Below are 24,206 nucleotides of genomic sequence, written 5' to 3' on the forward strand. Positions count from 1 at the left end.
CAACAGTCAGGGTGGAGGGGCTGCTGAGGGGTGGGCAGCTGTGGACAGGGCCTGTCACCAGGTACATGGTTGCGGGGGTGGGGGTCCCACGGGGTTGGAGTGACGCCTCTGAGGGGTTGAGGAGCCCAAGTGTGGTCCATGGTGGGTAAAAGGCTTTCCTGGGAGGCTGAGGTCTGCCCCTCCTGGGGAAGCTCGTGGGGTGCCCAGACCCAAAACGTGGCAGAGAAAGAAGACAGCCTCTGCAGATGTCTCAGTGCCTGATGGATTTCCTGGGAGCCCCAGGGGTGACCGTGATGGCCCCCTTCCTGCTCGGCCTGTTTCCTCATCTGTGATACGGGTTGTCAGGGAGGAGGATGGCTCCTGAATCCTCAAGTGTCCTTGCTTGGTGAGCCCCTCTCTGGCCCTAGGCCTGCTGACTGGCAGGGACGCCTCCTGACGGGGCTGCCACGAGCCCCCCAGACCCTGCAGTCGGCCTCCTGGGTCTGCACCAGGTGACAGAATGCAGGCCCCAGGGCCATGGTGCCGTTCCTGGCAGCTGATGAGGACCTCAGTGTCTACCCGCTCTTCCCAGGCCAAGGTCAGCCTGTGCCCCTCTGTCCCTTTAGCATGGGCAGTAACGGGAGCTCCCTGACCTGTCCCAGTCCTCTAGGCCCAGAGAGGTTACCCACACATGCTGCCTCATCTGTTGTTCCACTGTGACCCTGGCAGGGCCAGCTGGGGCTCTGGGTGTGGCATAGGGTGGGGGAGAGAACACCCCGTTCTGCTTTTGGGGAACCCACAGACCTGCTATATGATTTTTTTTTTTTTTTTTTTTTTTTTTAAAGAGACTGGGCCTTGCTCTTTTGCCTAGGCTGGAGTGCAGTGGATAATCATAGCTCACTGCAGCTTTGACCTCCTGGGCTCAAGCCATCCTCCTGCCTCAGCCTCTTGAGTAGGTGGGACAGCAGGCACCTGCCACCACATTGAGTTAACTTTTTTAAAAATTGTTTTTGTAGAGATGGGGTCGCACATTTTGCCCAGGCTGGCCTGGAACTCCTGGGCTCAAGGGATCCTCCCACCTCTGCCTCCCACAGTGCTGGGATTACATGTGCTTGCCACTACACCTGGCCTGACTGTATGACTTTGGAGAGTGCTGGGGACAGCCCAGAGCTCGTGGGCCCTGGAGAGTTGATGTCAAAGTAACCCTTTGAGTCCTAGGAGGAACCCATAGAGGCAAATTCCCAGAAAGGGTGAAACTCGGACCCCAGTCCCTGCTGTGGGCGGGCCCCTGCCCAGGTCCTCCCCAGCCCCAGAGCCCTGCTGTGGGTGGGGAGGCTGGGCTGCAGCAGAGGTGCTGACTGCACAGTGAGTCAGCAGACTGGTACCTGCTGCCCGCAGTCCAGCCCTGCTCCAGCCTCAGACTGCCCAAGGGGATTAAGGGAGATTAACTACCTGAATCGCAGGACCAGGGGGAGGGCCCAGGAGAGTCACCCTGGCTCAGCCCACAGTGGGCAGCCCAGGCCCAGAAGCTGGTGGCTCTGGCCTGAGGGAGAGTGCAGGCAAGGTGCCCTGGCAGGGGCCTCTCCACCATGAGGTGGTTGTGCCTGCCAGGGCTGGAGGGAGTCAAGGCACCCCGGGCCAGCCCAGTGTCAGCGGGGCCCACTCACACCTGCTGTTCCTACAGAAGAGCTGCACAGGCAGGGTAGTGTCACCCCACACCATCTATATGGGGGGATCTGTACTGGGGTGGCTGGCCTCCGGGCTTGGCCTGGAGTGGTCAAAGGACAGCGTCACCTGGGGCCTTTGGCACTGAGGTGCCCCGGAGGACCCAGGTGTCCACCCTCAACCCTACAGCATGTCCAGCTGGCTAGTGTGGCTGAGAACTGTGGGGTGACCAAGTTGGGCCCAGCTGGTCTCAGCCTGGAGGTCTCCAGCTCTTCCAGGGGGATATTACTGGCCTTGCCAGCTCCAGACTCTGGGGTCCCCCAGCTATGCTCCCCAGCCAGATATCTGACTGCTGCCCTTGCATCCCAATCTGACCCTGGGGCTCAGTGGAGGGGCCTGGGAGCAAGCAGCTAAGTGGTTTCCAGTCCTTCAGGCTCGTGGATGAGCATGCCCCTGGGGAGGAGGGAGGTGTGTGACCCTGCAGAAGAGGTGAGGACCCTCTGCAGCAAGGGCAGCTGCAGGCGGGACTGGCCCCTCAGTGCAACCTGGAGGGGCTGCTGAAGGAGAGCTGCCCTAGGGGTGGGGGTGGGGTGGGGAAGAAGAGGGAGTAAGGGCGTTGCCCAGGGCAGAGAATGCAGCTCACCTAGAAGAGGCTCAGAGGGGAGCCTGCCAGGGTGGAGAACCGGTGACTTCGTTGTGTGATAGGCAGAGGAGATGGGCATGAGACCGGTGTCCATGGTGGGCCTCTTGCACCCAGGCCTGCTGGGGCTCAGCGAGCCTCCCCTTCTTGGTGTGGGGGACACACAGGCCAGCTGAAGTTTTAGGCCCCAAAGGCAGCAGTGTGTAGGACAGGACACCCGCCGCACCAGGCAGGTCTGCGTGCCTCAGGGAGGTGCTGCAAAGCTTGTAGGCTGGGAGCAACTGAAAATAGCGGGCATTGCGAGGGAGGGCGACGGAGGGGGCCCTGCCTGGTTGCTGGGGGGTGTAGGTTTAGGACATGTGCTCCAGTAACTGTAGCTGGGACAGTGGGTCCCTGTAGGTAGGGAGAGGGAAGGAGATGTTCTCAGCGGCTAGAAAAGCCGTTTGCAGGTGAGGGTACCAAACCCCAAATGCCCAGAAAGCGGCAAGTCGGCACTCCTGGGCCACGATGCGAACCGGTGATGCTTCCTCAGGGCGCGAGGCGGGGGGGGTAGTGGGGGTTTGGAAATAGGATGTATAGAGGTGTTGAACTGGGTTCCCCAGGCAGCACGGTGGGGTGCACCGGGCGTCATTCCAATCCCCACTAAGGGCGTCCCCACCTCCTCACAGGTCCCCGCCGCCACCCTCATGGATCAGCCACAGTTCAGCGGGGCGCCCCGCTTCCTCACCCGGCCCAAGGCCTTCGTGGTGTCGGTGGGCAAGGACGCCACCCTTAGCTGCCAGATCGTGGGGAATCCCACGCCACAGGTGAGCTGGGAGAAGGACCAGCAGCCGGTGGCGGCGGGCGCGCGCTTCCGTCTGGCCCAGGACGGCGACCTCTACCGCCTCACTATCCTGGACCTGGCGCTGGGCGACAGTGGGCAATACGTGTGCCGCGCGCGCAATGCCATAGGCGAGGCCTTCGCCGCTGTGGGCCTGCAGGTGGACGCGGAGGCCGCCTGCGCCGAGCAGGCGCCGCACTTCCTGCTGCGGCCCACGTCCATCCGCGTGCGCGAGGGCTCAGAGGCCACCTTCCGCTGCCGCGTGGGTGGCTCCCCGAAGCCGGCAGTGAGCTGGTCCAAGGGCGGGCGGCGCCTGGGTGAGCCCGACGGCCCCCGCGTGCGCGTGGAGGAGCTCGGTGAGGCGAGTGCGCTGCGCATTCGGGCGGCGCGGCCGCGCGACGGCGGCACTTATGAGGTCCGCGCCGAGAACCCGCTGGGCGCCGCCAGCGCCACTGCTGCGCTCGTGGTGGACTCGGACGCCGCGGACACTGCCAGCCCTCCCGGGACCTCCACTGCTGCGCTCTTGGCGCACCTGCAGCGGCGGCGCGAGGCCATGCGCGCCGAGGGCGCCCCGGCCTCACCGCCAAGTACCGGCACGCGCACCTGCACTGTGACCGAAGGCAAGCACGCGCGCCTCAGCTGCTACGTGACCGGCGAGCCCAAGCCCGAGACGGTGTGGAAGAAGGACGGCCAGCTGGTGACCGAGGGCCGGCGCCACGTGGTGTACGAGGACGCGCAGGAGAACTTCGTGCTCAAGATCCTCTTCTGCAAGCAGTCGGACCGCGGCCTCTATACCTGCACGGCGTCCAACCTCGTGGGCCAGACCTACAGCTCCGTGCTGGTCGTAGTGCGCGGTGAGCTCCTGGGTGCGGGGCGCGCGGGCCCAGGCTCTTCCCCAACCCCTGCACCTGAGTCCTTTCGCCCATGCGGGTGTAGTTTCCCACCCGCGTCTGTCCGGTCGTGGAATCCAGGGTTGCAGGTGTCCGTTCCTGGTGCGCAAGATGCGGGCGACGCCCCATGACCTGCCTTAATGACCCGCAACCCGCTTTCCCAACCCAGTCCCCTGCCCGCCCCGCCCCTCCGCGNCCTCCTCAGCCCTGCCCTCTCCTTCGCGCTGCTCCTTCTCCAACCTCCACCACTCTGCTTTCTGCTCTTCTACTCCCCGCCCCGCAACTTCCCGACTCTCCCCTGCGCCCTCCCCAACCCGTGGCCCCTCTGCCTCCTGCTAGCTCCTCTCCCCACCCCACTCCTCTACCCTGCACCCTCCTCTTTCCAGCCTCCCAGTCCCTCTGCTCCTGTTCCCTACTCCTTCCCACACCCTCACCTCTGCATCCTCCAGTCTCCTTTCCCGCCCACAATCCCCCAGTTTCCCCCCCTCCACCCCGCCTTCGTCCTGCACTCTCCGGCCCCGCCCCTCTCACCAGTCTCCTCTCTTGGCAGAGCCCGCGGTTCCCTTCAAAAAGCGGCTGCAAGATCTGGAGGTGCGGGAGAAGGAGTCGGCCACGTTCCTGTGCGAGGTGCCCCAGCCGTCCACTGAGGCCGCGTGGTTCAAGGAGGAGACGCGGTTGTGGGCGAGCGCCAAGTACGGCATCGAGGAGGAGGGCACCGAGCGCCGCCTAACCGTGCGCAATGTCTCGGCCGATGACGACGCCGTGTACATCTGCGAGACGCAGGAGGGCAGCCGCACGGTGGCGGAGCTCGCAGTCCAAGGCAGGCGGGGCCGGGCACGGGGGGCAGCTTCGGGGAGGTAGCGGGGGCAAGGAAGCACCGAAGAGGGAGGCGGGGGGAGCCAGGCCGGACGGGCTGGGCGGGCACGGGGACGGGCAGGGTGTGGACGGGCTGGGCTTGCGAGGTACGAGTTGGGACGGGGCAGGCAGGGGCGGGACTGGGGCGGGAAGGGCAGGTAAGGTGGGGGCGGAGGAGCAAGCTGGGGCGGGGCACTGGGTGGGGATTAGGGGGAATGGGAGATGTAGTGGGCAGGGGTCTTGCGGGACCGAGCTGGAACTTGAGGCGGCGGGACAGGAAAGGGGTTGAGCGGAGGAGTGAATTGGAGGCAGCCGGGAGACGGGGGCGAGGGAGGAGCGAGTCTGGAGCGGAGGGTGCAGGGGCTGGTCTGACCGGCCGGGCTCCCTCCACCCCAGGAAACCTCCTCCGAAAGCTCCCTCGGAAGACGGCGGTGCGCGTGGGCGACACAGCCATGTTTTGCGTGGAGCTGGCGGTCCCGGTGGGCCCCGTCCGCTGGGTGCGGAACCAGGAGGAGGTGGTGACCGGGGGCCGCGTAGCCATCTCCGCAGAGGGCACGCGCCACACACTGACCATCTCCCAGTGCTGCCTGGAGGATGTGGGCCAGGTGGTCTTTATGGCTGGCGACTGCTGGACGTCCACCCAGTTCTGCGTGTCGGGTGAGGGCCAGAGGGTGCTCCCAGGATGGCGTTGGTTCCCTGCTGTCTCCCTGGTCCCAGTCCCCTGCCCTCCATTAGCTCAATTCTGTGGGCTTCAGCCTGCTGCTGCACAGAGGGCCGCCGGGGCAAGACCATAGTCCTGGCCCTCCAAGGTTAGACTCCCTGAGCCCCTGCAGTCTTTCAGCTGCAGCCAGAGAAGTGGCTGCAGGTCTAGGGATGGAGGTTGTGGTTAGTGGTCCAGGTTCCCAGAGCAGCCCCAAGAGAGCTGGGGATCCTGTGATACCCCTTCAGGTGATTCCAGACCCAGGGCTAGGAAGAGGCTCCCAGTAGGTGACCTCTGCCCACCCTCCACACAGGCCCCAGGAAGCCTCCCCTGCAGCCCCCTGTGGATCCTGTGGTGAAGGCCAAGACAGAGAGTTCCGTGATCCTCAGCTGGTCCCCACCACCCCATGGGGAGCGCCCCGTCACCATTGACGGCTACCTGGTAGAGAAGAAGAAACTTGGCACCTACACGTGGATGAGGTGCCATGATGCTGAATGGGTGGCTACACCTGAGCTGACCGTGGCTGATGTGGCTGAGGAGGGGGACTTCCAGTTCCGAGTGTCAGCTCTCAACAGCTTTGGTCAGAGTCCCTACCTGGAGTTCCCGGGGACTGTCCACCTGGGTAAGTGGGGCCTTCCTGTTACAACCTACGGGACTGCTCACCTGCCCTGGGATGCCCCAGGTCCAGCCTCAGGGGAGGTCAGAGTGGCCTCATGAAGACCTTCTGTGGGGAGGGGGGCTGCCAAGGCCTTGCCCCGATGCAGTTTCCATGGTGGGAAGGAGAGGTGACCCCACGACAGGGCCCCCGGGAGCCTGCCTGTCTCCAGCAGACCCAAGGGACAGGGCTCCAGGGCTGCCCCACTCTGGTGAGGCTTAGGGGATGCTAGAGGGGTCTCGGGGTGGCTGTACCTTGTCCTTGTTCCTTCATGAGCCTGACTTGTGCTATGGTCACTCTGTGTGCTGGCCGGGCTTCCTGGAGGAGGGACATTTGGGTCCAGGCTCTGTAGGAAGAGGAGGGGAAGGCAGAGACCCCCTCAGCACTCCCTACTCCTCTTTGGCCCCTTTCTGACGCTGCCCGCCCCACAGCTCCCCAGCTGGCCGTGAGGACACCGCTGAAGGCAGTGCGGGCAGTGGAGGGTGGCGAGGTCACTTTCTCCGTGGACCTTACGGTGGCCTCAGCGGGTGAGTGGTTCCTGGATGGGCAGGCCCTGAAGGCCAGCAGTGTGTTTGAGATCCACTGTGATCGCACCTGGCACATGCTTACCATCCGGGAGGTGCCTGCCAGCCTGCATGGGGCGCAGCTGAAGTTCGTGGCCAATGGCATTGAGAGCAGCATCCGGATGGAGGTCCGGGGTAGGTGCAGGGTCCCAGCCTGGGACCCTGAGCCTCATTTCTCCAGAGTGGGCTGGGTCAGGGCTCCAGGTAGGGCTGCTACAGGTCTGAGGGCCCCAGGACACCCTTTCAGCCTGCAGGTCACCGGGATGAAGCAGGCAGGGTGGTGGGCGTGCGAGGACTCACCCAGGCTGGCTGGTGGCACTGGTCCCTGGCGTCTGGGTGAAGGCCTGGGGCTGCAGGGATCCTGTTGGGCAGAGCCTCATGTCTGTCTCCCTCCTTCCCTCCTTTCCCACTCCTCGCTCCTCTCTCTTGTTCATCTTTTCCCTTCTGTTTCTTTCCTGCTTCTCTCTGTCTCTGCTGTCCCATGCCTGGCTGTTCCACCTCCGTCTCCTCTGCTTCTCTGGTATATTTGTGACCTCTGTTCTGCCATTTTCTCCCCTGCCTGCCTCTCCCTGTCTATCCTCGTGTGCTGTTCTCCTGGGTCCCTCCCTTTATCTCTTTCTCTGCCCCGTGTCTGTCTCTCCTTGTCTCCCCTTCCGTCCATTCCCCTCTGTCCACCTTTCTGTGCCCCTCCATCCATTCCCCTCTGGCCACGCATACCCGGTCCCCAGCGGCACCAGGGCTGACTCTCCACAAGCCGCCAACCGCAGCTGCCCGGGAGGTGCTGGCTCGGCTGCATGAGGGGAGGCCGCAGCTGCTGCTGAGCTGTCGACAGGCTGCGGCTGTACGTTGCTGAGGATGGTCGCATGTGCCCCCAGGCCCCAAGTATGAGGTGCAGGCATCGGCCGGGAGGCGGGTGCTCCTTGTGCGAGATGTGGCCCGGGAAGATGCAGGCCTCTATGAGTGCGTCAGCTGCGGGGGCCGCATTGGCCTACCAGCTGTCCGTGCAAGGGTGGGGGCAGGCTGGCAGCCTCTGCGGGGGTTCTCTGACTTTGGTTGGGGAGAGTGAGGGACAGGGCAGTGGGGGCAAGCCCAGCTTTGGTAGGAGAAGGGACTCTGTAACTGGGTGGTTGCTCTGGTGGGCCACAAGTCCAAGGTTAGAGTTCAGCAGGCCGAGGCTGGTTGCTTGCCCAGCAGGGTCCCTCTGGCCTGGTGAGCCTGGGTGTTCCTGTGTGGTCCCAGAAGCCGGAGGCAGCTCGCACTGTGGCCGAGTTTGTGCTCAGGGCCTCTGCAGTCCCTGACCCGCCCTGTGTCCTGCAGGCCTCCCATGCTTTCTGCACAAGGACATGGCAGGCAGCTGTGTGGATGCCCTGGCTGGGGGCCCGGTGCAGTTTGAGTGTGAGACTTCCGAAGCCCATGTCCACGTGCACTGGTACAAGGATGGCATGGAGCTGGGCTGCTCCGGTGAGCGCTTCTTGCAGGAGGATGTGGGGACGTGGCACCGGCTGGTGGCAGCCACAGTCACCAGGCAGGATGAGGGCACCTACTCCTGCCGTGTGGGCGAGGACTCTGTGGACTTCCGGCTCCGCGTCTCTGGTGAGCACACTGTGTGTGCATGCGTCCCAGCCCATGCGGGGTAGGGAGCAGATCTGGCTGCCTCCAGCACAGCAGGATTGATCTTCCTGACCCTTCTTTTCTCCAGCAAATGGTTCAGGGTGTCAACTGAAAAAAAAATCAAGGTTTTAAAAGAATTAGTTTTATTCAGAAGGCTTGAGAATTGTGGCCCAAGAGAGTCTTTCAAACTTTCTATTAAGTTGCTCCAAAGCAGAGTTTTGCAGGTCATACATAGGTGTGGAAGGCTCTGCAGCTGCTCAGAAGGTACCTGTAGAGCCAGAGCTCCTCACAGCTTGGGTGCACCTGGTTACAGATGACAGAGGCACAGTCGTGAATACTGCCAGATGTTATCTCACATGCAGGGAGAAGAAGGGGCCTGCATCATTGAACTTACCTTTCCTAAAATTGCAGTACTTCAGGCAAGAGACATGGGAACCTGCGCTCTGTCCCCCAGGGCTGTGCTCACTAACTGGGCCAGGATTGGTGAATTCTGCTGGCAGACCAGGATGAGCAAACATAGCTTCTTATGTTTGCTGCCTTGTCCCAGAGGACATTTGCTTCTCTGTTTGGGAAAAGAAATGACATGAAAAACTGATATTTACATGGGTAAAAAATCTAAATGTGGAAAATAAGAAAAGATAACATGAAGGAAATTGTGGAAAGTGGGCACGGACTTGGTTTTTTTAGGCTTTAGGAGAATCTTTTCCATCTGCACCTGGGCCTCTGTCTTCTGTTGTGTTTCATTGTTGCTGTTGGGGCTCACTCACAGCTCTGCGGATGCTTTGGTGTATTTTGTGTTTGTGGGCCAGGCTTAGGGCTGGGCACTTCATTTAAAATGTGTTTTTATCTTATTTTGTATTTTATTTATTTTATTATTTTATATTTTTGAGACAGGGTCCGCCTAGGCTTGGGTGCAGTGGTGCCATCTCGGCTCACTGAAGCCTCAACTTCACAGACTCAAGCAATCCTCCCACCTCAGCCTCCCAAGTAGCTGGGACCACAGGCGCGCGCTATCAAGCCCAGCTAATTTGTGTATTTTTTGTAGAGATGAGGTCTTGCTATGTTGCCCAGGCTTGTCTCAAGCAATCCTCTTAGCTCAGCCTCCCAAAGTGCTTGGGCCAAAAATGTTTCTAAAGCCCTTCTCTTCGTTTTTAAGATGAGGGGACTGAGGCTGAGCGGAGCCACAGATGGGAGTGTCTTTGACAGGTTAAGATTTGAATGTAGGTGGCTCTGAGCCCTGGCTCTTTCTGGAAGCCTCCTGGGCCCAGAGATGTTGGCTGGGAGGCTGAAGGAGGAACACAGAGGGCTTCTCAGGGAGCATGGCTGTGGGACCTCCGTGGGCTGGGTCCCGCTCACATATGCCACGACAGGGAGGGCCCAAAGGCCAGGCTCTGGAAAACTATCCTGCTGGCTTCCAGGGGGAGGTATGTGGGCATTTAATATATAAAAGTTTAAAAATCATGCCAGCCCAGCCCTCTAACTTTCACAGTCCAATGGCCAATTCATTCACAATGCAGAACACACCCTGTGCCTGCTCTCTGTCGTTTGAGTAATCGGGAGCATCTGTGAAGCTGAACCTTCTCTCTGTCTTGGTCCACATGATGGCCTGTGTCCATAGGCGGTGGACCTCCAGGACGGGCGGGAGTTTAGGGGAGAGAGAGACAGCATGCTGGGTCTGCGAAGGACACTCAGGCCACAAGGCCCTATTGACAGCTTCTCGTAGGCACACGCCCCGCCCTCCTGGCACATGCTAGGGCCTTCACTGGGCAGGGGTTGGGCATCACAGCTGCCTGTGCATGGGAAGAGCTACGCCTGAGCATACGGACCACGGAGGAGCCTGTGGCAGGACTGTGCATGCCTGGGGTACAGAATCTGATAACCAAGAAGCAGGCCCTGCAAACCTCACTTGGAAGGGCCTCTGACCCCACCTTCCCCCTTATCCATCCCAGAGCCCAAGGCGGTGTTTTTTGCCAAAGGAGCAGCTGCTGCTCGGACACAGCCGAAAGAGCGTCATGGCGGCCGAAGCGAATATGGGCCCAGTCCGCCGTACGCCTGAGCTGCCTGATACGTCGAGTCAATAGGCCCAGACCAGAGAACGGAGGTGACTATGCGAGTATACCAAGGACGGCGAAGCAAGAGAACTGAGCCCTCCAGCAATCTGAAACATGTGGAGGCTGTGGGCTGTACGCGGAGGCTGGTGGTGCAGCAGGCGGGCCAGGCAGACGCTGGGGAGTACAGCTGTGAGGCCAGGGGACAGAGGGTCTCTTTCTGCTTGGATGTTGCAGGTGGGTCCCTAGTGGCACAGTCAGCGCCTGTCCAGGTGGTGGAGTGTGTGCTGCACTGGCACTCAGCACCTCTGCCCCTCTCTGCATCTCCTGTTCCTGGCCTGTAAGGGAAGGCTGTGCTGCCTGCAGCAGTTCTGTTAGAAAATCCAGCATTCTTGTGCACACCCACAGAGCACCGTGCTGCACTAGGCAGGATCCCTTGTATGTTTATTCAGAAGCCTGTTTTCTGCTCCTGGTTGAGACCTTGCGCAGACCAGTGGCTTTTGTCTTTGTTCTGAGGGAGCTGCAGTTGTGCCTTTTGTTTAGGGCGCTGCAGTCTCAGCTGACCATGGAGTCTCCTCTCCCGTGGGGACCCTTGGTGTGTCCCCTCTGCTCCCAGACTCAGTGTGTGGGGACGGCATTCCTTGTCTTCCCCTCCTGGCCGCACTGCTGCCTGCAGCTTCTGCCTCTAGAGTAGAAGGAACCAGGAAGGTGCCGGAAGCTCACGCTTGACTGGAGTTGCCTTAAGATGACCTTGTGTGGGCCCCGCCAGGGCTTTACAGTAAGCCCCCCTGGTGGGTTCATCGGCAGCCCCATCACCTGTCTCTGAGGGTCCACATGCATGTGCCCTGCTGAGGTCATGCTTTCCTCGGGGCCACCTCATTCTCTTCCTCTGCTTCCTAAAACACCGGACATCATCTTCTTCCTGCAGAGGACGCTGGAACCTCTGGGCAGTCCTGTCGCTCCTGCACACCCCTTCTTCTGCCTTGGCTCAGCCCGATCCTGGCCGAGGAAATCCTGTGCATCTGTCGCTTGTGTGATTCGGGGAGGCCTCTGGCCACTCCCACCTTAGTGTTTAGGCTTTTTGGTGGGAGGCAGAATGCCCCGGTGGTTGGTGACCAGCTCTGGGACAGCTTTGGCGCCATTCCCAATGGGGTAAATGAACCCACCCCTGCCCATCTCAAGCTACACACGTGGCTTTGCTGAGTTTGGGATTGGGAAAGATGGTGGTGGCTCTCAGGAGCGTAGTGCCCTGGTGCTCCGTGTGTCCGCTGGAGGTGCTGGTCTTGGTTGTAGGGGGAGCAGCCCTCTCCTCTCAGTGCTCCGTGGGTGGGGGATGGGACCCGCAGCACGTCCTTATCCAGTGAGGTCCTTTCCCAAGACCCTCCTCTGTAGCTGCCATACTGCTGTGGCTGCTACCCTGTGTGCAGGGAGAGGGTCAAATCAGCAAAACTGGTTGGGTTTTTTTTGGTAATTTTTTGTTGTTTTTTTTCTTTTTGCTGATTTCTTTCAAGATTTGTCTCTCCTGGCTTCCTATGTTGGAGTATCATATCTACTTTGTCTTGGTCCCTGAGTTAAAATTTCCAGTGTAATATCTGATTGCACATATAAAGTTGTCTTTGTTATCATGAAATTAAGGAAGCTCTGGTGCCAACAGTTTTTTTGTTTTGTTTTGTTTTGAGACGGAGTCTCATTGTGTCACCCAGGCTGGAGTGCAGTGATGTGATCTTGGCTCACTGCAGCCTCAACCTTTTGGGTTCAAGTGATCCTCCTGACTTGGCCTCCTGAGTTGCTGGAACCACAGGCATGTGCCACCACACGTGGTTATTTTTTAAGCAATTTTTTGTAGAGATGGAGTCTTGCTGTGTTGCCCAGGCTGGTCTTGAACTCCTGGCCTCAGTCCCCCTGCCTTGACCTCCCAAAGTGCTGGAATTACAGGTGTGAGCCACTGCACGTGACCAACAATTCTTTTTTCTTTTTGAAGTGGAGTCTCGCTCTGTCGCCCAGGCTGGAATGCAGTGGCGCAGTCTCAGCTTACTGCAACCTCCACCTTCCAAGTTCAAGCGATTCTCCTGCCTCAGCATCCCGAGTAGCTGGGATTACAGGCGCCCGCCACCACCCCCAGCTAATTTTTTTATTTTTTATTTTTAGTAGAGACAAGGGTTTTGCCATGTTTACTAGGCTGGTCTTGAACTCTTGACCTCAAATGATCCACCTGCCTCGGCCTCCCAACGTGCTGGGATTACAGGCATAAGCCACTGCGCCTGGCCCAACAAGTTTTTAATAATGACATTTGAGATGTAATCGATGCACAGATTTTAAGTGTATCATTTGAGGGATTTTGGAAAATGTAGATACCGTGCATCACCATGTCCGCATCAAGGTACTGAGCATCTCTGTCCTGCTAGAAAGTTCCCTCATGCAGTCTCCCCTCCACCCTGCCCCAGGCAACTGCTGTCCTGATTCTCTCCCCATAGGTCAGTTGTGCCTTTTCTTTCTTTCTTTCTTTTCTTTTCTTTTCTTTTTTTTTTTTTTGAGATGGAGTCTCACTTTGTCTCCCAGGCTGGAGTGCAATGGCGCGATCCCAGCTCACTGCAAGCTCTGCCTCCCTGGTTCATGCCATTCTCCTGCCTCAGCCTCCCGAGTAGCTGGGACGACAGGTGCCTGCCACCATGCCTGGCTAATTTTTTTGTATTTTTAGTACAGACAGGGTTTCACTGTGTTAGTCAGGATGGTCTCGATCTCCTGACCTCGTGATCCACCCACCTTGGCCTCCCAAAGTGCTGGGATAACAGGAGTGAGCCACTGCGCCTGGCCCAGTTGTGTCTTTTCTAGAACATCATTGAAATGTTCAGAAACCCACCCTCTACAAAATGACTTGAAATGGGACATCAAATGTATAAGGAACTTTGAAAAAAGGGATTGTCCAGGGACCAAAAAATAAGAGGGAACTGTAGGATGGGTGCAGTGGCTCACATTTGTAGTCCCAACACTTTGGTAGGCCAAGGAGGGCGGATCACTTGAGACAGAAATTTCAAGACTAGCCTGGGCAACATAGTGAGACCCTGCCTTTACAAAACATAAAAAAGTAGAATAATAATAATAATAATAATAAAAAAGAATGACTGGGTGAAGTTGGGGTCTGTGTGTACTTTGCAGTACCATAGAGCAGTCAAAATGAGCATAGGGCTGCGCATTGCAGCTGAAGAAGGGCGATCGATGCACTCAGCGTTGTGCTGGAAAAGCAGGTTACAAAGCACAGCTTAACGTTCTGTGTTTAGTGGTTAACAACACGCAGTGGCAGCAACACATGGCAGCTGCGGTTTGTCTCCTGCCTCGAATGTCCGGAGATGCTCTTCTTAGAGTGCCACACCTCTCACCTGTGTGAATCCTTGGTCATTCTATTCCAGACAGCAGGAAGTCGATGTGCAGAGGTGAAGTCACTTTGTCCCAGGTCACACCATGGATAAACGGTTGAACAGAGCAGCCTGACTTGCACATTCACCCTCAATAAACACACATACCGAGACAATAAAAGGAGATTCCAAAACCAGGATTCAGGCTGGGGTTACCTCTGAGGGGCTGGGAACTAGTGGTGATGGCGTTCTTCTTTCTTTCCCAGGTGGGGAGTGTGTGGGTGTTCATTGTATTGATGTTTTCTTTATTTTCTGCATATTCTTTCTTACCCACTGATCAACAGCATGTACATATTATTTAGAAATAGGAAGGCAGAACTCGGGGAAAAATGAAAGGACTTTAAATTGGAGTTTCTGCAGAGCTAGGTATGGTGTGGGGCCAGGTGGAGGGGTAGGGTGTGGTGTTTTGGTATGTTTTAGCTTATTTTTATTTATTTATTTTTTTGTGGTACTCTAGTTTTTAATACTATTTTGTCTGCATGTGTATTTGTAGCTAGTTAGTGGGCACAGATAGCACCTAAAAAGAAAACTGTTCTGTCTGATTTCATATATTCAAAGTTCGAAGACAGGTTCTATGGTTAGGAATGAGAATGGTGGTTGCTTTTGTAGGGGAGGCACCTGGGAGCTGTGTGGGTGTGGAGTGTGGGTTACATAGGTGCACACATCTGTCAGAACTCACAGAATTGTGCACCAGATCTGTGCATATCACTATGTGTACATGTTATCCTAGTTAAGAGGTAGCATAAGGGATTTTCATTTTTAGAGACAGGATTTTGTTCTGTTGCCCAGGCTGGAGTACAGTGGTACAGTCAGGGCTTACTGCAGCTTTGACCTCCCAGGCTCAAGCAATCCTCCCACCTCTGCCTCGTGAGGAGCTGGGTACTCGCATACCACTGTGCTCAGCTAATTTTTTAATTTTTTGTAGAGGCAGGGTCTCACTATGTTGTCCTGGCTGGTCTTGAACTCCTGAGCTCAAGCGATCCATCCAGCTTGCCCTCCCGAAGTGCTAGGATTATAGGCATGAGCCACTGTGCCCGGCCTCATAAGCAATTTTTCAATGTATGAGTTTCCTCTCTGTGTTGAGGGAAACCCCAGACAGATACAGAGCAGCTCTGGCTTTAGTGCAAACCAGGGGAGAAGTGGCCGGGGGATGATCTGTTTGGGTCATGGTTTTGTGGGAGAGAGGTTCCCACATGTCCTGTGAGTTTCAGCGTGAACCCAAGAGGGTGTCTGCGTTTGCTATTTCTCCAGGCTTTCTGGGTTCTCAGGCAGAGTTTTCATAAGTGCCGAGGGCATGATGTGGGTGTTTCACACAGTACCAGCAGCTTTTCCTTTCAAAGGGGAACTCTGCCAGGGTGGTGCTTTTTTCTAAGGCGTTACGGAATGTTTGGACTCCAGAGTATCTGCTACATGTTGCTGATGGGCCTTGGGAAATTCTTCCCCATGCTGATGCTTGAAGCTTCCAATATGTGTTCTCTCTTGCTCAAACCCTCTGGCTGGCGGTTAGTGAGGCCACTGTTCATGGGCCACAGACAGCCCGTCATCAGTGGGCTCCAGCCTGAGCAGCCTCTGCATCTGAAACTTCAGTTTCTGTGCGCTGGAGTCTCTGACTGTGCATCCTTCTGTGTCCATCCCCAGAGCCCAAGGCGGTGTTTGCCAAGGAGCAGCTGGCACACAGGAAGCTGCAGGCAGAGGCAGGAGCCAGTGCCACACTGAGCTGCAAGGTGGCCCAGGCCCATACAGAAGTGATGTGGTACAAGGACGGGAAGAAGCTGAGCTCCAGCTCGAAAGTGCGCATGGAGGCCACAGGCTGCACGCGAAAACTGGTTGTGCAGCAGGCAGGCCAGGCGGATGCCGGGGAGTACATCTGCGAGGCTGGGGGCCAGAGGCTGTCCTTCCATCTGGACGTCAAAGGTCAGTTGATCGAGCAGACGTTTGAGCATCTCATGGGAGCAGGCCTGGGGGCAGTGTTTCAGCATAGGCTGGGACAGTGCTTGGTGGCCTCCTAAGGGCCTGTTTCAGCTAGTTATCTGCTGCTGAGTAACAGATCACTCCAAACTTAGAGGCCTGAAAGAATGATCAGTTTACCTCTCACCATTTTACAGGTTGAGAATTTGGTCAGGGCTCAGCAGGGGTGGCTCATCTGTGCTTCATGCGGTGTTGGCTGGGGCTGGGGGATCTGACTGGCCTCATTGGTGCACCTGACCGAGGTCCAAGTTGGGATGGCTCCAGTGGATGGCGGATGGCCAGGATGATAGGCCTGTCTCTTCTTCTGGTGTCAGCTGGCCTCACTCCCATACCTGCAACCTCATTCTTTCCTCCGTGGTCACTCTCTTTTTGGGCTTCTTTCCATGGTGACTGGATTCTTCTCCTAGGGAATGGTAGAAACTATGAGGCTTGTTAACCTGGGTCTCAGGAGTCCCAGAGTGTTACTTTCCCCCATGTTCTGTTGCTCAAAGCTAAGCATAAGGCCAGCCTAGTCTGCAGGAACTTGGGTGTAGGGAAGTAGACCCTACTGTCAGTGGGGGAGTGGCATGTCCTGTTGTAGAACATTGTGCACCCAGGGCATCTTGACTCATCACAACCTTTTTAACAGTTTATCACAAGGACATGGGCTCTGTTTAATTCTCTGCCATCCTGAACATGTTATCTTTTTCTTTCAAATGTTTGCCTCATGGTCACAAGGTGGCTTCCATAGCTCCAGCCATCATGTTCAAGATGGGAAGATGTAGAAAGGGTGTGTATTAGTTTTTTTGTTTTCTGCTTATTTTTTTAACTGCTTTGCAACAAATTACCACCAACTTAATGGCTTGAAACAATGCTCACTGAGTAGCTCACAGTTCTGTAAGTCAGAAGTACAGGCATGGTTCGCCTGGGTTCTCTGTTCAGGGTCTCAGAAGCTGAAGTCAGGTGCCTGCTGATTAGTTCTCTTGGTTCCTGTTTCTAGCTTACCCAAGTTGTTGGCAGAATTCAATTCCTTGCAATTGTGGGTCTGTGAACCCATGGGTCCGAGGCCCTATTTCTTGGCTGGCTGTCAGCCAGGGAGCTGCTGTCATATCCTAGAGGCCACCTCATTCTTTGCCATGTGGCCTTCATCATCAGGCCAGTAATGGATAATCTCCCTTGTGTCATGTCACTCTCAGACTTCAAATCTCTTTTGCCAGGGAAGAGACCTCTCCCATTTATGGCCTCACCTGATTAGGTCCAGCCTACCCAAGATCATCTTCCTTTCGAGGAACTTAAAGTCAACTGATTTGAGGCCCCATTCCATCTGCAGGTTTCCTTCACAGCAGCACCTAGATTTAGTGTTTGGGCATTCTTAGAATTCTACCTCCCTCATTGTGGATGTTTCTGGCTGTCTCTTCTGTTTGGAAAACAAAAACTTTTCTTGGAGTAGGGAGTACATCAACCCCCATGCCTCCCTGACTTGGTGGGGTCTTGCAGCCATGCTCAGCTCCAGGTAACCTGGAGAATGTGCCCCTGGCCTTACAGCCTTCGCAGGGGGACGTGGAGGAGGAGGAGGTGGACCTGTGGTGGCAGAAGCTGGCCTGGGACTGGCCCCACAGCTCATACCCCATAGCCTGGGTTTCCACCTCTTTCTGAGGCAGGCTGGCGGTGGGATCGGCGTGTGTGTGGGGTCAGACTGCCACTTGTGTCTCATTCCTGTCTGTCTGCTGAGTGACCTTGGGCGAGTTGTTGATGTTGTTTCATCCCCAAATTCACATCCACCTGGAACCTCAGAATGGGGCCTTATTTGGAAACAGGGTCTTTGCAGATATAATTAAGTGAGGCACCTTGTGATGAGGTCATGGACTAGGCTGGGCCCTGAGTCCAGTGGCAGTGTCCTTAGACAGACAGAGGCACATACAGAGGAGGCAACCATGAGAGACGGAGGCTGACACTGGAGCGATGAGGCCACAAGCCCAGAGATGCCAGGAGCCCCTAGGAGCTGGGAGAGGCAGGGTGGGTCCTCCCCTAGAGCCTCCTGAGGGAGCACAGCCCTGGTACACCTTGATCTCAAACTTCTGGCCTCCAGAACTGTAAGAGGATGATTTTCTGTCATTCTGAGCCATTTATCTTGTGGTGAGCTCTTATGGCAGCCCCCATAAACTCAGACAGTTGGCCTCTCTGTGCCTCAGTTTCCTCATCTATAACATGGGAGTCATGACTGTGGCATCTGGGGACTGTGCCTGTGCAGTGCACTGTGAATTATAGCTGCTGGAATTGGATTTTGGGTGATAAATAGGTCAAGGAAGGAGGGCACGGCCAGTCTGGTAGTGTAGACACTGGCTAGCCTTCACCCTAGAGGGCCATGGTGCGGGGTGGGAGGGGATGGAGGTGTGCCAGGCTGCAGGAGCTCAGAGGCACTAGCTGCCAGCAGAGTGGGCACCAGGGTCTCTGGAAACGTCTCAGTGGCAGTGGCTCATCCAGCTTGTTTCCCTGTCTGTAAAATGCGGATCCCAAGTGCACCTGGCTCTGAGGGCAGGAGAGGGGATTAACATGAGATGGTGCTTGTCAGGGGCTACACTAATTGCTTCATCCTGTCTTCCTGCTGCTGTTTTTACCCCTGGGGTGACGCATGACTCAGACACTAGGGGGCCCAGGCTTGCACATCTGAGGGCTCTGTCACATTTGTGCACCAGGTAGAGAAGCAGACAATGTCTGCAGCATGGGCCAGAGGTCCTGTGTGGCCACACAGAGGAATGCTGATGTTCAGCAAGTGCCTTGGTCCATGAGGGCTGCTAGAGCAGAGCACCATAGCCTGGGTAGCTCAGAATCCACAGAAGTGTGAAGCGTGCTGCTTGCAGAAGTCCAAGAGTAAGGTGCCAGCAGATTCGGTGTCTGGGGAGGCCACTTCCTGGTTCGTAGACGGTGCCTTCTCACTGAGTCTTCACAGTGGAAGGGACGAGGGAGCTTTTGGAGTCTCTTTTATAAGGGCATTCATCTCATTCATGACGCAACTGCCTCCTAAAGGCTCCTCCTTCTAACACCATGACCTTGGGGATAAGGATTTCAATGTGGGAATTTTGGGGGCCACAGACATTCCAACCATAGCAGTGAGAATGTGGGTGCTAGGTTTTGTGTCGCTCTCAGGGTTTTACCCCAAAGGCAGGACTGGCAGGCTAGCATGTTCTCTGCGTAAATGCTTTTGTTAAATTGACTTCTTAATATATTGTATCATGCCCATCTGCTATTCTTGGAATATTGTGTCCCCTCCACGGTTCATGTTGAAACTTAGTCCCCTGAGCAACAGTATTAAGAGGGGGTCTTTGGGAGGTGATTAGGCATCGAAGGCTCCACCCTCGTGAATGGATGAGTACCCTTAGATTATAAAAGGGCGAGTTCACCACTTCCATCCCGTCTCCCATGTGAGACACAGCAATAATGCGCTGTCTTGGAAGCAGAGAGCAGCCCTCACCAGGCAGCTGAACTTGCCGGCACCTTTTCATTTGTTTGGTTTTTGAGACAGGGTCCTGCTGTGTCACCCAGACTGGAGTGCAGTGGTGTGACCATGACTCACTGCAGCCTCGACCGCCTGGGCTCAAGCAATCCTCCCACCTCAGCCTCCTGAGTAGCTGGAACTATAGGCACGTGCCACCATACCTGGCTAATTTTCTCAATTTTTTTGTTTGTAGAGATGGGGTCTTGCTATGTTGCCCAGGCTTATCTCAAACTTCTGGGATCAAGCAATCCTCACAGCTCAGCTTCCCAAAGTGCTGGGATTATAGGAATGAACCACTGCACCAGACCTAATTGATTTTTTAAAGTATGTGATTCACGTAACATAAAATTCACCCTTTTATAGTGTATGATTTGGTGGTTTCTAGGTTACACAAACACACCACAGTCTAATTCCAGAATATTTTCATCAACCCTAAAAGAAACTCTATGCCCCTTTGTAGTCACTCCCCATTCCCCTTCCCCTCAGCACTTAGCAACCGCTAACGTGCTTTCTGTCTCCCTGGATTTGCCTGTTCTGGACATTTCATTTAAACAGAATCATATAATATGTGGCCTTTTATGTCTGTCTTTTTTCACTGGGCATGATGTTTTCAAGGCTTATCATGTTGTAACATGTATCAGTACTTCCTTTTCATAGCTGAGTCACATTCCATTGTATGAACAGATCACATTTTGTTTATCTATGCATCAGTGGACAGGCATTTGAATTGTTCCCACTCTGGCAACTGTATTATACTGCTATAAACATTTGTATGCAGGCTTTTGTGTGAATGTATGTTGTCAGTTCTCTTGAGTAGATACCTAAAGAGTAGGGTTGCCAGGTCATATGGTAATATTATTTATCTTAGTAAGGAACTGTCAGACTGTTTTCTAGAGTGGCTGCTCCATTTTACATTCTTTAATCAGCAATGTATGAAGGTTTCTCTACATCCTCACCAACTCTTCTTGTTTTCTATTTATTTATTTATATTTTATTTATTCTTTTTTTAAGAGTCAGGATCTCACTCTGTTGCCCAAGCTGGAATGCAGTGGTGTGATCATGGTTCACTGTAGCATTGAACTCCTGGGATCAAGCAATCCTCCCATCTTAGCCTCCTGAGGAGCTGGGACTACAGGTGGGCACCACCACACCCAGCTAATTTTTGTATTTTTGGTGGAGATGGGGTTTCGCCATATTGGCCAGGCTGGTCTTGAACTCCTCACCTCAAGTGATCCACCCACCTCAGCCTCCCAAAGTGCTAGGATTACAGGCGTGAGCCACCATGCCCAGCCATGATGCTAGACCTTTTTTTCTGATAAATGATTTGCAAATATTTTCTTTCATTCATTTTTTTGATTATGTCTTTTGCTGCATGAAGCTTTTAATTTTGATAAAGTTTAGGCTGGGCATAGTGATGTGCGCCTGTAATCCCACCTACTTGGGAGGCTGAGGTGGGAGGATTGCTTGAACCCAGGAGATTGAAGCTGCAGTGAGCTATGATTGCACCACTTTACTCCAGCCTGGGCAACAGAGTGAGACCCTGTCTAAAAAAGAAATGTGTTCTTAATAAAGTTTAATTTGTCCTCTTTTGTTGCTTGTGTGTTAGGTGTCATTCCTAAGAAACCATTGCCCAATCCAAGGTCATGAGATATACACCTCTGTTTTCTTCTAAGATTTTAGTAGTTTTAGCTCTTACATTTAGGACTTTGATCTATTTTAAGTTAATTTTTGAATATGATGTGAAATAGTGGTCCACCTTCATCATTCGCATGTGGAAATCCAGTTGTTCTAGCATCATTTGTTGAAGACATTTTTCTCCATTGAATTTTCTTGGCACCCTTGACCGTAAATGTAAAGGGTTTATTTCAGGATTCTCAATTCTATTCCATTGATTTCTAAGTTTATCCTTATGTCAATACCACAGTCTTGATTACCATATCTTTGCAGTAAGTTTTGAAATTAGAAAGTGTGAATTTTCCAACTTTGTGTTTTTTCAAGATTGTTTTGGTTATTCAAGGTCTACTACATTTCCATATGAATTTTAGAATCAGCTTTTCAAATTTTGGAAAAGAGATAGGTGGGATTTTGATAGGGTTTGCATTGAATGTGTAGATCAATTTGGGGAGTATTGCCATTTCTTGTAATCCATGAGTATGAGATACATTTCTGTTTATCTGGGTCTGTTAAGTTTTCTTTCAATGGTGTTTTCTAATTGTCAACATATAAAGTTTACAGTTCCTTTGTAAATTTATTGCTAAGTAGTTAATATTTTGGATGCTACTCTCCTTGGACCTGTTTTCGTAATTTCAGTTTTGGAGTGCCATTGCTAAGGTACAGAAATAGAATTGACTTTTATATGTTGGTCTTGTATCCTGCAACCTTGTTGAACTTGTTGATTAGCTCTAATAGTTCTTTTGTGAATTCCTGAGGATTTTTTGTACACAAGATTGTGCTATCTCTGAATAGAGACAGTTTTACTTCCTACTTTGGGACGTTTCTTCTTTTTAAAGTGTAAGCATTTACAGCTGTGCATGTCCCCCGAGCAGTGCTTTCACTGCATCCTGTAGTTTTGGTATGTTGTGTTTTCATTTTCATTCATCTTATTTTCTAATTTTTCTTTTAATTTCTTTTTTAAAAGTGTGTTGCTTTATTTCCACATATTTATGTATTTTCCAGTTTTCTTTCTGTTTTCTAGCTTTATTCCATCATGGTCAGAGAATATACTTTGCCTGACTTCAACTCATAAAAATGTATTGATACTTATTTTGTGGCCTAATAGATGGTCTGTCCTGACAGAGTTCCATACACACTTGAGGAAAATGTGTATTTTTCTCCTGTTGGTTGGAATATTCTATACAGTCTTTTGTTGACTGGAATATTCTATACAGTGTTCCCTGTGGGGGATAGGTTCCAGGACTCCTGTAGATACCAAAATCCATGGATCATCAAGTTCCTTATATAGAATGGTGTAGTGTTTGCATATAACCTACGCATATCCTTCTTTATGTTTTAAATCATCTCTAGGTTACTCATAGTACCTAATACAATGTAAATGCTATATAAATAGTTGTTACATATATTTCTAAAAATTTATATTACTTTTATTGTTGCGTCATCAATTTTTTTCCAGAATATTTTTGATCCTCGGTTGGCTGAATCTGCACACGTGGAACCTGTGAATTTGGAGGGCTGACTGTATAAATCAGTTAGGTCTAGTTGATTTATAGCGTTGTTCAAGTCCTCTTGGTTTTAATAGATCTTTTTTCTAGTCATTCTATTATTGAAAGTGGGGTATTGAAGTCTCCAATATTGTAGACATTTTTCTTTTTGTAATTCTGTTGATTTTTGCTTCTCATATATTGCCCTCTGCTTTAGGTGAGTATATGTTTATAATTGTGATATCTTATTGAGAGATTGGCCCTTTCACAGTGTGTAATGTTGTTTGTTTCTTCTGGCGGTTTGGTTTCGGGGTCTGCCTTGCCTGGCATTTGGGAGCCGTTCCTGCTTTCTTTTGGCTGCTGTGGTTTATGGAGCATCTTCAAGCCTTCCACCTGTTTGTCTTTGGCTCTAAAGTGTATGTCTTATAGATAGATGGATAATGACTTTTTAATTAAGAATTAGTTTTATAATTGAGCTGAAATTCACATAACATACAGTTAACCATTTTGAAGTGTACACTTCAGTGGCATTTAATGCATTCTCAATGTTGTGCAACCACCACCTCTGTCTAGTTTCAAAATTTTTCATCAGAAATTTTTCACCAGAACACCCCATAATCATTGGGTTATTCCTTTACATTCTTCCCTCCCCCCATCATGTGGCCACCCCACATTTTGCTTGTTGTCTCTGTAGATTTGTTTGTTCTGGATACTTCATGTAATAGAAATCTTGCAATATGTGTCCCTTGTATCTGGTTCTTTTACTTTGTGTAAACTTTTCAAGATTCGTCCAAGTAGTGCATAACATGTTCCAGTGCTTCATTACTTTTTATGGCTGAATAGTGTTCCATTGGATGTATATATCACAGCATATCACAGATGCTGTTCATTTTTGTTGCTGTTTCTGTTGCTTTTATTTGTGTATGTTTAGTGACTTTTCTGAACTAATTCTTTAAAGTCTATGTTCCTTATCATGAGTGGCCACTGAAGCCTCTGCTCAGTGAGCTTACTAGCCAGCTGATGATTAGAACAGTGATTTTACGGCTGGGCGCGGTGGCTCAAGCCTGTAATCCCAGCACTTTGGGAGGCCGAGACGGGTGGATCACGGGGTCAGGAGATCGAGACCATCCTGGCTAACACGGTGAAACCCCGTCTCTACTAAAAAATACAGAAAACTAGCCGGGCGAGGTGGCGGGCGCCTGTAGTCCCAGCTACTCGGGAGGCTGAGGCGGGAGAATGGCATAAACCCGGGAGGCGGAGCTTGCAGTGAGCTGAGATCCGGCCACTGCACTCCAGCCTGGTCGACAGAGCGAAACTCCGTCTCAAAAAAAAAAAAAAAAAAAAAAAGAACAGTGATTTTATTAGATGTCTCCAACAGTAAGTCTCTCTGTCTTTGGGGCCTGTGTGTGGGAATTGGCCCATGCATTCAACACAGCTAGGGAGACGACAGCTCTACCTGTGCCTTTACTTCTGGCCTCACAGAACCTCAAGGCTAGCCAGCTGTGTGAGTGTTAGGTCTTCTCAGATGTTGCCTGAGTGTTCACACAGCCTCTGTATATGTATGACCCTCTCTGTGCCCAGGAGTGTGTTGTTGGATCTTTCCAAAGCCTCCTGTGGATGTCTTGTTCTCCAGCATTTCCTTTTAGGCTAGAGACTTTTGATTAGATTATTGTTCATTGCAACCATTCTCCACTGCTTCAAGCAGTCATGGTGTTTGTAATTACCTCTGATATTTTTTCTTTTTTTTTTCATATTTACATTTTACA

The 24,206-nt window shown here is 53.1% G+C and overlaps 1 protein-coding gene across 1 annotated transcript in view; it reads left to right on the forward strand.

Moving 5' to 3' along the window:
• The first annotated feature begins 444 nt into the window (after window positions 1–444).
• OBSCN (obscurin, cytoskeletal calmodulin and titin-interacting RhoGEF) overlaps window positions 445–24,206 on the forward strand; it is a 178,955-nt gene continuing 155,193 nt past the window's right edge. The window contains 11 exon segments of the mRNA XM_017883818.1: window positions 445–577; window positions 2,953–3,958; window positions 4,545–4,814; window positions 5,246–5,506; window positions 5,863–6,171; window positions 6,636–6,902; window positions 7,496–7,753; window positions 7,942–7,962; window positions 8,085–8,360; window positions 10,328–10,663; window positions 15,478–15,753. Coding sequence (XP_017739307.1) covers window positions 500–577; window positions 2,953–3,958; window positions 4,545–4,814; window positions 5,246–5,506; window positions 5,863–6,171; window positions 6,636–6,902; window positions 7,496–7,753; window positions 7,942–7,962; window positions 8,085–8,360; window positions 10,328–10,663; window positions 15,478–15,753 — 3,358 coding nt within the window. The 5' untranslated portion in view covers window positions 445–499.

The sequence above is a fragment of the Rhinopithecus bieti genome, unplaced genomic scaffold (assembly GCF_001698545.2).
Source record: "Rhinopithecus bieti isolate Rb0 unplaced genomic scaffold, ASM169854v2 scaffold_14404, whole genome shotgun sequence".
Lineage (NCBI taxonomy): Eukaryota > Metazoa > Chordata > Mammalia > Primates > Cercopithecidae > Rhinopithecus > Rhinopithecus bieti.